A 16,552-nucleotide genomic window follows, 5' to 3' on the forward strand; every position below is an offset into this window, starting at 1 on the left:
TGGACATTCCCGAAATTGGTGCCTCAATACCCATATTGGCCCTGATGCTAATGGCCAAAGTTTTGATAAAAAAGGTACATATTACAGGAGAAAGGGGACAACCCTGATGAGTTCTGTGATGTGCGGTCGGAGGATTTCCGACTCTCATCATAATTAGGCCCTAAATGACTTGCATTATACAGAAGTTACTAGGAATTATATTGAAGAGCAGTCAATTGAAATACTCTATGACACATTTCTTGTCTTATATCGAATGATACTTAATCGAAGAGAAATCTGAAGCTTCAATGACGTTAACTTAGACAAAATTAAAACAATTGGCTGCCCATTGCTGCATCAGAATTTTGTTTCTTCGGTATTGAAGTATACCTCACTTGGGAACACATGAACAAAACCTTTCATTTTATTGGCAGTTTTATATCTTCAATTATTTTTTTTGTCAATAGTAATACTACCCGTGTGATGGGCATAATTGTTTTTTATACAAATTATCTGTGATAACTTGAATTATTATGTGGTAGAGTTTTGAAACACTGCAAAGAAAAATGAACGCACATTCTCCTAATCATTATCACACATATCACTCTTGCATTGTGTATTTTATGTTTTTGGTGTTGAGAATATGCCATCAGCCATTAGAGGAGGCAACAGGGTGCACAAAGTTCACCAACTTGGGATTTGTTTTAAAACACGACTGTTTTGGAGTATGTAAATTAAATCAAGACAACGAGATGTATGTGTTTTTTTATGATTACTATATTTATTTCTCATCTTCAAATAAAAATGAACCATTTATGATTTATTAATAAGCACTGTGTGAATAGTGTAACAATAATTAATTCATTTTCAATTAACTGTGAATATGGAAACATTTATCATGCCTACCCAAATGCATTTAAAGCATACATTAACTGAAAAGATGCTCTGAAGAAAGTATAGCGAGAAAATATTTGTATAGACATAGTATCACGAGTGTGCAAAATTCCTAGTGGTTTGTTTTAAAAAAAAATACAAAATCATTTCCATTATGCATGATTTGCATTGCCCTTCTAAAATTCTGAATTGTAAAATACCCAAATCTTCATAGTACACGTGATTCTGTTGCAAACCTTTTTATGACATTCTTATGATCTTTGATGCATTGCTCAGAAGTCTAAAGAGATGCACCAATTAATCCCATGCTTTTTAGGACAGGTCTTTCTTTAGTTGTCATGTTGATTAAGAAGGTGTTCCATTATGCCTTGGTTATCATTTCACTCACACAGTTGCATAGAAAGTTCTGTTGTCATTTTTCACCTTTGTGTTCTTTAAACATGACATCCTGCAAATAAACATTTGTCTCTTTGATAGATTAGGAAGCAAAATGGGGTTGTTTACGCTGAGAAACAAGGTGTGACATTTTTTGCCTTTTACTAAATGTAGCTCCTATGTATTTCACCAGAGTCTTCATTTAAGATGCCTGTTTCATAATGATCTGTGAAATGTAGTCACTAACAAATATCATGTTGAATTCATATTGGTATGATTCTTACTTGTTCTTAAAGGAAATGACTAGGTTTTCTTAGCTATTGTAGACTATGTGGGTGAATTGTAAGCAATGTGGCCTCAATTCACAAAGAAAGGTATGTATCTATATAAGCTGAAACATCTGCTCCTGTATCAGATTTATGATTTTCAGGTGATACAGAAAACTTTGTTATATATCCTGAAGCTCCATGCCACTTCTTCTGTTTTGGGAGTATGTCTTTGTAAAAATTGCATTTTCCACCATGCAAATTCTTCCTGTTGTGTGTAGGGTATTTAAGGAGCAGTCCATTTGGCACTCTATTTTTCTCCACTGTCAGCCTGCAATGCATGAGTGTTTAAAATATTTTAATGCATAGAGGGCTGGAAGACAGATTCTAATTCTCTATGTCAGATTGTTGCTACTCTCTATTGGCTGTTCATCCCTTCTTGACTTCAACCTAAACTTCAGGTTGCTTCACAGAGCTTCACATTACATACAACATGCAAAAACCTTTTTAATTTTCTTAGCAAAACAGATCATGTATCAAATATCCACTCACTTTATGAATATGTAGTGTTCATTGTTGGTATTTGCCTTTTGTCCTCTTTAAAAAGACCCAAAACGCTTTTACATTATTATCATAATTTTGATTTCTAAGAAGCCCCACAGCTATTTACCATAGTATACTTGCTATTCTATCTGATTGCTGCATTATGCCGCTATGCACTTGTTGCCTGATTTGACTATTGTTTAATTTATTTTATTTATACTAATTAGACTAATTTTCTAATGGCTATTTAAAGGAGCCATGAATATCTATAAACGTAGACATGTAAATGTCCAACAAAGATCACATGTGTTACTATTGCTGCCCAGGTGACCTTATGGTACAAATAGAAAGGTTCTACTCTTTAAAACCTGTTTTGAGTTTACCTGGAGACAATCAATGCTGTTCAGAAACAGTGGAACTAATGAAACTGCAAACTTCATATAGCGTCCTAAAATAGAGGTCGATCAATATTCTCAATAGTAGCAATAGTAGCATAAGACATTTTCAATGACATCACTTTGATTTGCTGTCATATAATATCATCAACTTTTAAGATGTGGCAGTGTGAAGACAGGTCGAAATTACGCACAATAGTGTGAGGAAAAGACAGATCAAGCTATACGATGTCATCAGTAGACTGTGTTGGAATTTGACACAGCCTTCACCAGTTAAATAAGAGTTTTGCTGCTGCTTGAAAACTTTGCATGTCACAAAATCGTTACATACTTTGCTTAAAGTAGTAATGCATGATGCACAACTTTGGAAGCCGATTAGCCATCTTTCTGCTCAAATGGCTACTATTGAAAGCAACCTTGAAAACAATGTTAACAAAATAGTTAAAATACATTATGCTATTACCATTAAAGAAGTGTATCCTGAGACAACAAAACACAAAATGATACATTCTACTTAACTTGCAAACAAAGCATTGCAACAGATACTCTGCATAATGTATCTGCCCTATAAACATTTGCCAGCTCTAGCAAACACAACTCAGCTTTATCTCCGATGCAATTTTCACAAAGGATTTTCACAAGAATCAAAGTAGAAAACTACCTTTTTTTCTAGCGATTTTAATTAGTTTTCAAACTGATACAAATATGGTACTGAATAGCCCTATTAAGCTAATGCCTGTGCACTGAAAACAATAAGAAAAGCTTTGTATTATCAATGTCCATGTCTCCAGTGGGTTTGATCTATGTGATCTACCTCAAGTGGTAATTTCATTCAGTTTGGAAACAACTGTAGCCTTTTAAAAGCACATTTCTTATTTGCCATCCTCAAATAGTCTAGTGTTTTATGGCTCAAATAAAAATCAAATAACTGCTATTGGAAGTGAAATATACATGTATACAAAACCACCATGACCCACAGTCAATACATGTTTACATTTCTTTTTTGCAAAGGTGTATTTTTCAAAGATAAAGTTTCAAATCCATCCTCATATCTCCTCCATCCAATGCTCTCTTTCAGCCATCGTGTCCTTCACAGCGAAGAGCTCTCCATGGCTTAAATATTCACCACAAACTACCAGTTTGTGTGGCTGGGGACCCCAAAGGAAAAAATGAAGACAAATGTTCTCCAAATTTTTTCTCCTCATTCAAGCACTGTTGACGCTTGTCACAACGTGCAGAAATGTGGATAGGATACAGCCCTTCTGTGAAAAGACAATATGAAAAAAAATCATATGACTGAATATACCACACAAGGTGTGCATTTTTTATTTTTTTACATCGGACCAAATAAAGTCACCTGGTGCTCTATGGATACACCTACGAAAATGACAATTGGAAGGCAACTGATCAATATGACACTTGATACTTCACAAGCTATTATTTAAAAAAAAAAACAATTGGCCTGATTAAAAAATGTTTTTGGGCATGTTGTGAGAAATTGGGTTACTGGTTGAGGGGGGTGAAACCCTACTGAAATAGCAATTACAATCCTTGTCAGGCACACATAAACCCCAAATTAACCTGTGCTTAAACCTGTGGTAGCTTGGCACAGAGCATTCAGGCTTAACTTAGAGGAAATATGTAAAGTATTTATGCAGCACCTCGAACAGTATTAAAGTGAAATCACATCACAAGAAAAATCCCACCCCAATTCAGAAAAGAATTGAAAACAATTTAATAAATAAATCTAGACCAAAATGACAACAGTCCAATCAGTTGAACCAGGGAGATGAATTTTAAAGATTTAAGTAAAAATAGTGCCAATAAGCCCAAAGCTCCACTTGCAACTATCTGCTCATGTGAGACCAGATGAAAGTCACAAGTTCAAGCAGACCATGATGGAGCAAGGGTTTGAAACAGGGACCAGGTTAGGCCCGCTGAAAAGTTACCTTCTCAGTCCAGCACAGGGTCCCATTTGTGGTAAAGGGGGCAGCAAGGAGCAGAGAAGCATTGTAGATGGATGTATGACGGTACAACACGTACCGTTACAAAGTGTACCTTTACGACGTAGGTTTAACAACGCAAGTCGTTACAATGACTTGCATTGGGGGGGCTGGATAGTGATTTGTTTAATTTACTATTCCAACTCCAGTCCCCGTGGATAGTAGGGAAGGTGTTGGATAGTAAATTAAACTATCCCCTATCCTAGAGCACCCTCCAGTGAAAGTCGTTGTAACAACTTTCGTTGTAAATCCTGTATTGTAACGGTACCGCGTTGTAACGGTTCAGTTGCAAAGGATGTTTCCCATTGTAGACAGTCTTTGTAGCAAAAAGGGCAGGCCAGAACTCAAGGGGCACCACTTGGGGGTCAGTGGCTTGCTCCAGCTGGATCTGTGTTCTGCTGCAGGTCGTTGTGAGCTTGTCATGTCCCTGTTGCTGTGAACAGGATATAATGCTGAGGTCATTATTGTGCCAGTAGTCACTGGTTGTGTTATTTACTACGTGTGCTTGTGATGGTTCTGACAGTGGCCCCATTGGCCCTGTCATGTACATAATCCCCTGTGAATATTGCCTAGTTCCAGTTGGCACAGTGTATATTGTGTGATTATGATTCTAATGTGTTTTGGATATTACAAAGGCTATTTTCTATATAATCTTGTGTGGAGGCACTTTTGTGGTGTGCCTAGTGTGTTGATGCTGTGTGAGCTTGTTGCGCAAATGATTTACACATTACCTCTGGGATAAGCCTGTCTGCTCGTGCCAAGTTACCAAGGGGGTGTGCAGGGGTTATCTTCAGCGTATAACTCCCTTGCCCTGACTAGAGTGGTGGTTTCTGCCTTTTTATGGCGCAAGCCTTAGCCAACAAGAAATCCCATTTCTAACAGTGGCTGTCTAGGAGGAATATACAAACTGACAGCTATATCGAGTCATGTGACCAAGAGACAGGCTTCAGGCACTAATTAGCTAAAGGAAGGACAATAAGTGTCAACTTTTTAAAAGTAGCATTTTTTTAATTATAATTGAAAATCCAACTTTACCATAAGAGAGGATTTTTCTTTACAATTCCAAAGACACCAAGCATGCTCTAGTTTGAAAGTTGCAACATATTAAGTGTAATAAGGTAACCACAATGTTATCCTATGGAGGAGGAGGAGGACGGCCTTGCAGCAGTGAAAAACAAATTCAAGACTTTTACACTACTAGGACATGTACAACTCAAAAGTGCATCTCCAACATTTTAAATGCACTGCACCCTACCCTCTAGGCTTCCCAGGGCCTACCCTAACTTATATGTATTTAAAAGGAAAGTTTGAGCCTGGCAGTTTAAAACCTGCACACACAGGCTGCAGTGACATGCCTGAGACATGTTTAATGGGGCTACTTAAGTAAGTGGCACAATCAGTGCTGTAGCATTTCATTAACAGGACCTGGGTACATGTGGTACCACTTTATTGGGGTTTTACAAGTAAATTAAATATGCCAATTGGATGTAAGCCAATTCTATCACTCTTTTAGCGGCAGTAAACTGCTGCTCAAACTGCGATAATGGGCTTGCTAATATGCGTTATAGAATTCCAATAGAAACCCAGGTTAGATGTCCTGCATATCTAACCTGGGCTTCTATTGGAATTTTATAATGCATATTAGCATGCCCATTATCGCCGTTTTTGCAGCAGTTTACTGCCGCTAAAATGGCGATAATTTTAACGAGGTTCTTGCTAATATGCCCCTTAATTATTGTAAAGAAATGTTGCAACAAAAAGTTGGCCGATGGGAAACTATTCCTGCAGCTGTGAGAGGGTATAAGGTACAATGGATCATCTGACACTACTTGGCAGCCATCTACTGTCTGAGCCTCCATTCACTGCATGTACCCTGCCCCACCATGACAACCTCCTGCTTTGTAAGCCCCTCATGCTCTCTGGCAAGGCCCCATTTCTGAGCTCTGCTACATGCACACCATCCATAATCTCTGTGCTCGATCCCCATGCAGTCACTGCCCAGCTGTGCCTGCCATAGGTCAGGAGTGTTCCCCCAGTTCACTCAACATCCCCCTGACCCCTCTTTCTCAGACACTGATTGTCTCATGCAGAAATGATTTCCATACAATAAACGTAGGGGTCTATTTGTCCGCCCACCAGCTCCCTGGGAAATGGGACCGCCTGCTATGTGTGCAGCGGTCCCGCATGTGCAATTAGGATGTGTCTGCCACACTGGTGGGCGAATGCCACATTTTTTGCATTGCTGATGGCGGTGCTGTCAGAAGCAACCGCCGCAATCCAAAAAAGGCACTTGTGCATTGGCATACAAAACGTGGCAGGCACTGTGCGGTGCCTGCGACGTTGTCCATGCAAATGCAGGGGGCTACCATAGGTACCCCACATTTTCCCCCCACTGCCCCAATATCCTGGGGGCCCACAACAGGCCCCCAAATAAGGAATCTGCATGCCTTTCCATGGCAGCAATGCCGCCACGAAAAGGCTGCTTCCCGCTGACATTGTAATATGGATGGCGGTGTCTAGCAGACACCGCCACCATATTCAATCCTTTTCCGCCCGGTCAACTCATCAACCAGGCGGAAAAGTGGCAGATGGTCTTCCCGTCCGCCGCGGTACCCCCGCCATCATAATATGGCAGGGGAGATGGGAGGCCGGCGGGGGATGATGTTGGGCGGATCGCCACCGCCATGCGGCCGGTGGCAATCTCCCCGACATCATAATAGACCCCTTAGTTTCATTTACTTCTCAAGTATCAGCTCATCTATGGATTAATCATCATTTTGCCTTTACGAGATGTGGCATATTAAATCATGCACAAATCAGTTCATGCAACTATTCCAACTTTTGTGCTTCAAATAATGTTTTCGTTTATTGAGGGTCATAAATATTATGGCGTTGATTAGGATGTGGGTCAGACTTACATCCGACCGGCATCCTGTTGGGAAATGGGACTGCCAGACAAGCTATCAGCAGTCTGCCACCCGGAGTCAAGGGGTGACCTCCTTCAAGGTGGTCCCACAGTGTATATTTTGTGTTGGGTGGATGCTGCGGGCGGCAGCATATGCCACAGTACAAAATATGCACCCCATGCATATCCCTGCACTATGTGGCAGGCACAATACGTGCCTGCCCAGTGGTGCAGGGATACCCCATGGACCATGATAGAGGGCCAGAGAAGGGAGACCTGATATGGGCCCCCAATGTCCCTTTCCGCCTGCCTTTTCATTGCATGAAACGGCCGGCGGGAAGGGACATTATAATCCCTATGGCGGTGCCTGGCTGGCACCACAACTGCTGTAAGGATAAAAGTCCCTCCGACAGACCAAAGGGCTCCTTGAGCCCGTAGGATCCATGGTGGTCAGTCTCTCCGACCTCCAACCATCAGCTCGCAATCCTAATGTGTCAGGCGTCAATCAGTATTACGATGACGGTGGGACCGCCACCAACGGGCTTTCGGTGGTGGTCCCGCAGTCATTGTAATCAGGCTCGATGATTCAGTTTATAGGACGTTTTAATAATATTGGCTTCATGTATGACTGAAATGGAAGGTGGAAAAAGGCACGGGTATTACACAGGCTGAAGTAACGTAACAGAGAGGAATTATATCACTGGGAGACCAGGTAAAACATTTGCACCTTTGAAGAAGTACATATATATTGTTAGCAATGAGACTAGAAGATAGAAATTAGTGCCACACCTAAGCCCCCTTTAATAAAGTTGAGGGCCCAGAATGCATACATTCAATCCACTTTTAGGAAAACATGTTTCCATTAACATTTCTGAAATCAAAACCATTCCATTCCTATACCATTCTAAGATACTTACAAAGACAAAAACCAGTGAGTCAAATAGCCATTGTGGTAATCACATCACAGAACAGACTCCCGTTTGCCCGCTGCCACACTGAGTGAAGTTATTGTTTTTTGCAGGCGCTGTAACAGCCGTGATAAAAGGCCTGGAAAACAAGACAATATACAAATAAACAAACATTCAATGTAAGGAAATATACAAGGAAGTACTGTGTGAAGATATTTTACAAATATAAAATGCTTTCTGCTCTATCACTTCTACTGATAACAAATAAAAATAACTAGAAGTACACGCCAACAGATGAGCAAATTTAACTTGAAAGCAGTTCTCCTGTTGTTCTCGGATCCAAAATGCGAGATTCTAAATTAGGTGGAGGGCTATTCACGGGTGGGATTATAACTGATCCAATGTTCCTGCACCCAGACTTCCCAGGTTCAGGGACTTTGAACCCCATTTTACGGGCCGGCCAGATGTAAATACAAATGTAGTATATAATCTGACACATAAAATTTCATATCATGTTACCCTTAACTCTATGAAAGAGAAGGCCATGAATGTAGTAATATTAACTAATTTGAGCATCTGTTGTTGTTTCATTATGTTACACTTTAGGCATTTTTACTTATAATGTTGTCGGGTCATAAGCATTGCTTTTTGTGTACGAATTATGGTTTGCATGGCTGTAGTGCAAGTTGTGGATTGTGGATTTCATCGGACACTCAACGTTCGGCGCTTTTTCAGTTTTAAATCAAAACCCTAACTGTTCTATGTATTTTTTTTATTTAATTTCCCAGGTTTTAGAGACATTAAAGTGCTATAAACCAAGCAAACTGCAGCTTCTTTTTAGCCTTGTTTTTTAAGTTAATATCAGGTTTTTTTTATCATATGCTACAGCCACCTTCTATGAGAGTATGATGTCCATGGGCGTGTATCCCCTTCTGTGCTGGGCCTTCAGCTATGTTCAAAGTGGGTTGGCGGTAGGGCCTCAACCTGCTTCTGGCTGCAAACCCTGCTGCGCATGGCCTTCAAGAACATGCAGTGGAACAGGCCTTGCAGCCAAACTGCCGTGGGTGACCACCCTGCACTGTACATGATGGCCTGGGTACAGCCAGGAAATGTGGCCTACACTCCATGGACTGCAAACCCCCACTTCACAGGGACTTCAGCCCATGCAGCAGAGTCGACAGTGGGGGCTGGCTGTTATCCGGGGCCTGTATGTTTCTCTGGCTGCTGAATGACTAGTTTGTGAGAAAGGATTTCACAACATTTTTATGGAACAAAGCCATTGCAATATAAATATAGGCCAGCACAAGGACCTACTTTTAGTTGCTTGTTTTCCAAGTTAACTTGCCGAGAACTGTTTCTTTCTTCAGGTGGGTTGTTCTCGCAAAGTAGTGTAGATAAACATTTTAGAATCTTTTACTTTTAGGTTGTTTCCTGTTTTGCTCGATACATAATGTGAGCCATTAGCCACTTGACCACTTGCCCTATTAACTTGAAGAAGAGAGACAAAATATAAATGGCTAGGGTCTAAGGGCCAGATGTAGCAAAATCAGAAATACCGACTCTTAATTACTGAATTTGACCGAATCGGTAATTAAGAGTAGGTATTTCTAATGTAGGTACCAAATCGGTAAATTTCACCGAATCGGTAAAAACCGGTATTTACCGATTCGGTATTTGCTATTGAATCCTATGGGCCTTGAAGCCATAAGATTCAATATCAAATACTGATTCGGTATTTACCGAGTCGGTAAATACCGAATTTTGCAAGAGTGCAGGGGGTGTATCACTTTGACACCCTCTGGCACCCCTGTTTTAGGCTTGTGTGCCATGTGGCACACATACATGTCCTAAGGGCATTTATGTGTGCCACATGGCACAGGTGTACATGTACATGCACAGATGTGCATGTACACCTGAATCGGTATTTTACCATGCAATTGTTTTGCATGGTAAAATACCGATTTTCAAAGCCCTGTGTCAATGTTAAAATTGGCACCTACATACCAAACATGCATGTTCGGTAATTTTACCGACCGGTATATTTACTGATTCGGTAAAATATACAGAATCGGTAATTTTACCGATTCTGTAATTTTACAGAATCGGTAAAATTACAGATTCGGTAAAATTACCGAAAATGCATGTTTTTTATCCCCCTACATCTCCATGGCCATTTACCGGTCGGTAATGGCCGAATTCGGCCGTTACCGGCCGGTAAATGGCCAAAATCTCCCACCCGCATCTGGCCCTAAAAGAAGTGGCAAACTCCAATGCTGATGTCCTTTAAGGTATAAACACTTAACTGATTGCTTAAAGAACAGTTTTTTTTGCAAAAGAGAGTATCTCGTAATTTCATATTGGTTGCAAAAGATGGTGTTTCTACTACCTTTGGGGAATAGTATTGTGTTTACATACCTGTCAATTCATTTCAAATATATGAGCAGATTGCTAATATTCAGTATAAAGTTAAGAATGTGAATACTATCAGTCATAAGTTAGAATGATGATACTTTTGGTCAAGATGACAAAGTATATATGGGCATTAGGCATTGATGATATTGAATGCTGTTCTTATGATTCTTGTCATATTTCTCTTTTTATATTATATTATTAGCCTGCAAGGCCCCAATAAGACGTTTTACTTGAGGCAAGAAACCGTCTTCTTCTGCTGCTAGCACTACTAGATGATAATTTACACAATTTTCAGGGGATAGATGATGGTGAAGGAAAGAAGATGTTTAATGGGATGGATGCTGATTTTTATACATGTATTTTGGGTTGGGCTGTAGATAACAAATTGAGGGATTGTCAGATAAACATGAATTGCACACCCTAATGCATAATCAATTTAACGTAGAACAGCCATGCATTCTTTGCAATGCTGAAGCCTGCTAATTGGCTGTCCCATCTCATAGCCAAGGTAAGGAGCAGTCTTGCCATCTGAAAGCGTGAGTTTAATGAACCTGTAGCAGTTTTAGAAACTACTGGGCCTATTCACAAATTGCATTTGTTATCATTAATAATTAGTATTATACTTATACTACTAAAGTGATACAAAATGCTATTCACAAACTTACAAGTGTAACTCTCCTCCTCCACCTCTCCAATATTTTCTGCGGGACTATCCTCACACATGTAAGTTTAATACCAAGGGGCTGATTCCGATCTCGCTCGGAAGGGCACCAAATGCGATCCGGCCGGAAAAAGGTACGAGCCATACATGTGTTTTTCGCCCGACTCGTGCATCTGTACAAGTGAGCAAGTACGGTGCGTGCAACGTGAAATTAACCGACCGAGTCGTGTCCGGGTCCGAACCGCTACGTATGTCTCGTCCGTAAGTAAACCGTGCCATGCAATGGATGCGATTTACGACCGAGCCAGTGCGATGCGCGCGCCAGACAGCCGGTGCGAGACGAAGTTTCCGGCTCGCAAAACGTCCAGGAAGTTGCCTTTGGGGGTCCACGTCGGACACCCTGTCACCCGCAGCCTTACAACTTGGACACAGGGGGAGAGCCAAGGGTCTCCCCAACACAGGCGTGTATGGTGCGGAGGGCACCGACGCATACCCACTATATGGTGCACCATGTGCGAGACAAACAAATTCAGTAAATGGGAGCCCATGTACGCGTCATACGACTGGCTCCCATCGACTTCTATGGGGGTCCGACCGAACCGAGTCCGGCGGCATCATACTCACTCGGTCAGACTGCAGGACTCCGGCTCGGTCGGAAATCACTCCAGATCGGGCTCGGTCGGAGAGCTTTCAGACCCAGATCGGAATCACCCCCAAAGTAGCAAATGTGGGAGGGACCAGGTAGAGTGGCGGGAATAAAGGAATAAATACTTATTAATAAATGGGAGGGGTTGAGGAACGATCAAGGAGTGGTTTATGGAGGGTTAGCTAGATGTTTAGTGAGGAACATGCATCCACCCATAAAAGAATAAGACTATTGCTATTCATAAACTGTACTTCGAAAGTTACTGTAGGCAAAAAGAGAACCAAAACAGTAGTAAATTACTCCAGCTCAGCAAAGGAGAAACAAAAACCATTAATTCCTAAAACAACAAATATAATGGTAGAAACTCACATTCGAAGGGCAAGAAGCACAGGTGCCTTTGGCCCCGACCAAATTCCTATCAAGGTCTTGCAGATGAACCCAAAGGAATGGAGTCTTTTGTTAACCCCACTATTCAATTATATCTTGACCACTGGAACAGTACCAAAATCGTGGCAGGGGAGCATTATTATCCCCATTCATAAAAAAGGTTGTAAAACGGTAGCAGGAAATTACCGTCAAATAGCTCTGATGGATGCGTCCGGAATTTTTTTTGCAGCTGAAGTTTTATTGCAATTAAAAAACTGGGCTTTTTCGCTGGGACTGATACCAATGTTCCAGGCTGGATTCAGGCCGAAGCACTCTGTTACGGACAACATTGCAATTATTCAGGTTATTCTCGATAAATATGTGACACGAAGAAAACAGACGGTCTATATGGCTTTTATAGATTATTCGACCGCATTCGATCGTGTCGATCGACCTACTTTATGGAGTAAACTGAGGGGTTTTGGAATCAATGAACATCTGCTACAGGTAATAATAAGCCTCCACACAACAACGTGGTGTCAAGTCCAAATGGGGGGCGAAAAAGGTTTAACGAAAGTAATAAATACAGAGAACGGTCTTAAACAGGGATGTTTACTAGCCCCTATGTTATTTTCGCTTTACTTCAGTGACCTGCCAAAGCAGCTACAGCAGGGCTCAAACCTGCCTCCAAAAATAAACAATCAAAGTATCCATTTGTTGCTCTATGCAGACGACATAGTTATGTTCGATCTCACACCATTCGGTTTGCAAAATTCTCTTGACACTTTGTATCTATATTCAAATAAAAATTTCTTACTTCCTAATGTAAAGAAAACAAAAATTGTAGCATTTTCTGGAAGGAAAAAAAACGTCAAATACAATTGGAGGCTGGGAGATGAAAAGATCGATGAAGAAACAGAATATACATATCTCGGCAGGATTCTTTCAAAGAATCTAACAAACACAAAGCATATAGATAAATTAACAAAGAAATCTGATCTACACGCCGGAGCACTCTCACGACTCTACAGTGCCACGGGGAGCAGGCACTTTTCCTCATTACTGAAAATATATAAAGTGAAAATCCCTGCGGTCCTCTCTTATGCTACAGAATATATACCTTTAAAGCAATGGGGCTTCATGGATCGACAAGAGGGGAAAATACTGAAAAGAATGATGAAGGTCCCAGCTGCTACACCAGTACAGGTTCTAAGGTTAGAATTTGGAATAACAAGTGCTTACGCCACGGCTGTGGCCAACATTATTAGGTGGGCCTACAATCTCCTCCATGCAAAGGAGGGGACACTCAGGTTTTTACTACAAAAGGAAACCTTTGATACAGAAGCAACTAAACAAACTTTCTCAGGGAATATGTCAGCTGCATTTCAAATGGCTGAAATTACTACAGAAATATTACTTACCTGGTCTGTATCACAACTAAAACTTTTTCTTAAATGTTTTACACCAAGGTTGAGTTTTGACCTGGACTACGCGCATATCAGAAAACTAAAAACTTTTAAACCATATACTGAACTCATAGAATATAAACATATCCAGCCTTATATTTTGTTTTCCCTAACTCATAGTGTAAGGAGGGTGATCTTGATGTTACGATTAGGGATCCTACCTGTCCAATCTCATACATCTAAATGGTCGGCTGGGGAAACTAACCATCTTTGCTCGTTATGTCAAGGAGGCGAGCAGACTGTGGAGCATTTATTATTTGTCTGCCCAAACTCTAAAGTTGTAGTAGCTCGTGCTTCATATATTGACCCTATTTACCGAACCTGCAGGCTAACAAAGGAAAAAGAACTATTAGCAGTGGGCAAAATGCCTCCGAACGAATTTGTCTGTTATAATTTGTATACATTTTTTTAAACTATGTTGCTTTTATATTAATTTGTGATGTATACTTTTGTGGTCCTCTGTTGAGTACCAAAACAAATAAAAACTTTTGACTTTGACTTGACTCCAGCTCAGAGCTGGAGTACGTCCAATTCCACACTTGGACAACGACTGGTAATGAAACACCCTTCATACAAAATAATGGAGATAGGCGCTTAAAAAACATAATAATGTTAAATTAAATTAAAATAGTTACAAATATAATTAAGTATTATTTAATGTTAACAGAAACCTAAAAACAATATTTAATATTTTATTATTAAATATTTCAACAACTCTTTTTAAATAATGCATTATTGTAACATTATTTTGTATTTGAATTAAATTAAATTCTTTTGAATAATTATATGCAGTACTTTTAATAAATATTAATGTATTAGAAAACATTTCATGGTTTTACTTTAAATCAGAAATTAAATTTCCATTTAAACTTTATTAAAACAATCTTTATTTGATTTAATATATTTAACTTATTTAAAGAATTAATTGAAAATGTTGTAATTACTGCCTTTTTATGTTGCTCTACGTTTAAAATAAATAAATACAATTGATTTATATTTATATTTAAAATAACAACTTTTTTACATATTTATTTTGAGTTAAATAAACTTTTTTACTCTTCCCAATACTTTACCATAGGGAGACTGTACAGTCAGGGTAGAGAGCTCCCTATAGCAAAGTATAAGGATTTTTTTTTACTATTTTATAAATTAGAAAAAAATATATTCATATTAAATACTCATTTAAATTAATGTTATGTATGTATTCTATTTGAAGCACAAAATAGAAAATGCTACAGCACAATTAACTTAATTTTGATTTACAACCTAAATTAATTTAAATATAATAAATTAGATAAACATTATTTTTCTGAAGTTCAAATTAAGAAATAAACTCCTGCTTTAAAAAAAAAAACATTATTGTGCATTAATAAATATTAAAAGTGATGTTTAGAATTAATCCAAAACATAATAATGTTTTATTACAATTTAACCTTACATTAATTTTTAATAAAAAAATTCAACTTTTTTGGAATTAAATAATAATTGTTTTATTTTGTACATTTAGATGATTTAATTGTATTGAATGTTGTTTCCTAGTTGGTTTTATTTTAAGTCCATGTCACCATTATTTTCCATGGGAAGGAGTTTCCGTATCAGTGGTTGGCCAGGTGATGAGCTGGACTTACAACAGTTCTATTTTTTTGTCAGCAGTAACTTACACTAGTAAGTTTGGCTCAGCCCTCTTTTTAGGGGATGGAGACGTGTAAGTCTACACTTTTTTATAACTTTATGCTTGGATTTTGTGGACAGCCAAAAGTATTAAAGTTACTTAAAAGGTTTGAAGTAAATTGCACGTGTAAATTACCCACTATTGTAAGTTACCTTCATGAATAGCCCTGAAAATGGGCACATTGACACTTGAGGAGGCTGTTAGCTTTGCTTTTTGAATTCTCGTCCTCCGATAATCTCATCCCATCTCGTAATTGTTAGGATAGTGAAACATATGTACATGTAATGGATTCAAGCAACTTCAAAAAAGCTTGACTTATGCCTGGGGGCAATTGTGAACCTCTCCTTTACACCCGGAGGTCGCAGGCGGTGTGGCCTGAGAACACCAGAGTAGTATTGCAGTGCTGGAGAGAGGCTAATAAACTCCTAGGATGGGCAGACACACTGACAGGGAGAACCCCACTGTGGCTAGGTGAGCAACTGCGAGAGGTGACTGCTTTAACAGGTTTCAAGGGGTGGAAGTTAATTGGCATCGAGGACTTAGGTGACGTCTAGATGGGGGATTCCCCCCACTCCTTTGATTACCTCCAAGGGGTATACAACCTACACCAGTCCCAAAGATACCATCAAATACGACACCTACATGCCCTGCGATCACACATGCAAAGTGGAACGTCCCTCCCGGAATACTCCCTGATGGAGAATAGATTGTTACTGGACCCCATTATGGAGAAATCCACATCTAACCATCTATTTTAAATTAATAAGCAACATACTCGACCCTCTGACCACTCTTAGAGCAGCTTGGGCCAAGGATCTTGGCAGTCTCGATGATGAGAACTGGCAGGATGCTCTAGAGAGTCCTTGAGAAATTGCAATCCGTTCAAGGTTGAGACTGGTGCAGCTAAAAATCCTTCCCCGCACCTACTATCCCAGCATGCACCTTTATGCATGGAGCAGGAGTCAATCGGCGTCATGTGTAAGGGGCTGTCAACAGGAGGGCACCTTCTTTCATATATTATGGGAGTGTCCGGAAATCATTCCCTTCTGGACGAGGGTCAC

General features: G+C 39.7%; 1 protein-coding gene across 2 annotated transcripts in view; it reads right to left on the reverse strand.

Moving 5' to 3' along the window:
• Positions 1 to 740: 740 nt before the first annotated feature.
• The window catches only part of CAMK1G (calcium/calmodulin dependent protein kinase IG), a 341,561-nt gene continuing 325,749 nt past the window's right edge, over positions 741 to 16,552 (reverse strand). For both annotated transcript variants that reach the window (XM_086923369.1, XM_086923368.1), the window contains exons 12-13: positions 8,278 to 8,407; positions 741 to 3,714 (exon numbers count right to left, since the gene is read on the reverse strand). In XM_086923369.1, coding sequence (XP_086779495.1) covers positions 8,317 to 8,407 — 91 coding nt within the window. In that variant the 3' untranslated portion in view covers positions 741 to 3,714; positions 8,278 to 8,316. The remainder of the gene's footprint in view (positions 3,715 to 8,277; positions 8,408 to 16,552) is intronic.

The sequence above is a fragment of the Lissotriton vulgaris genome, chromosome 5, assembly GCF_964263255.1.
Source record: "Lissotriton vulgaris chromosome 5, aLisVul1.2, whole genome shotgun sequence".
Classification (NCBI taxonomy): Eukaryota; Metazoa; Chordata; class Amphibia; order Caudata; family Salamandridae; genus Lissotriton; species Lissotriton vulgaris.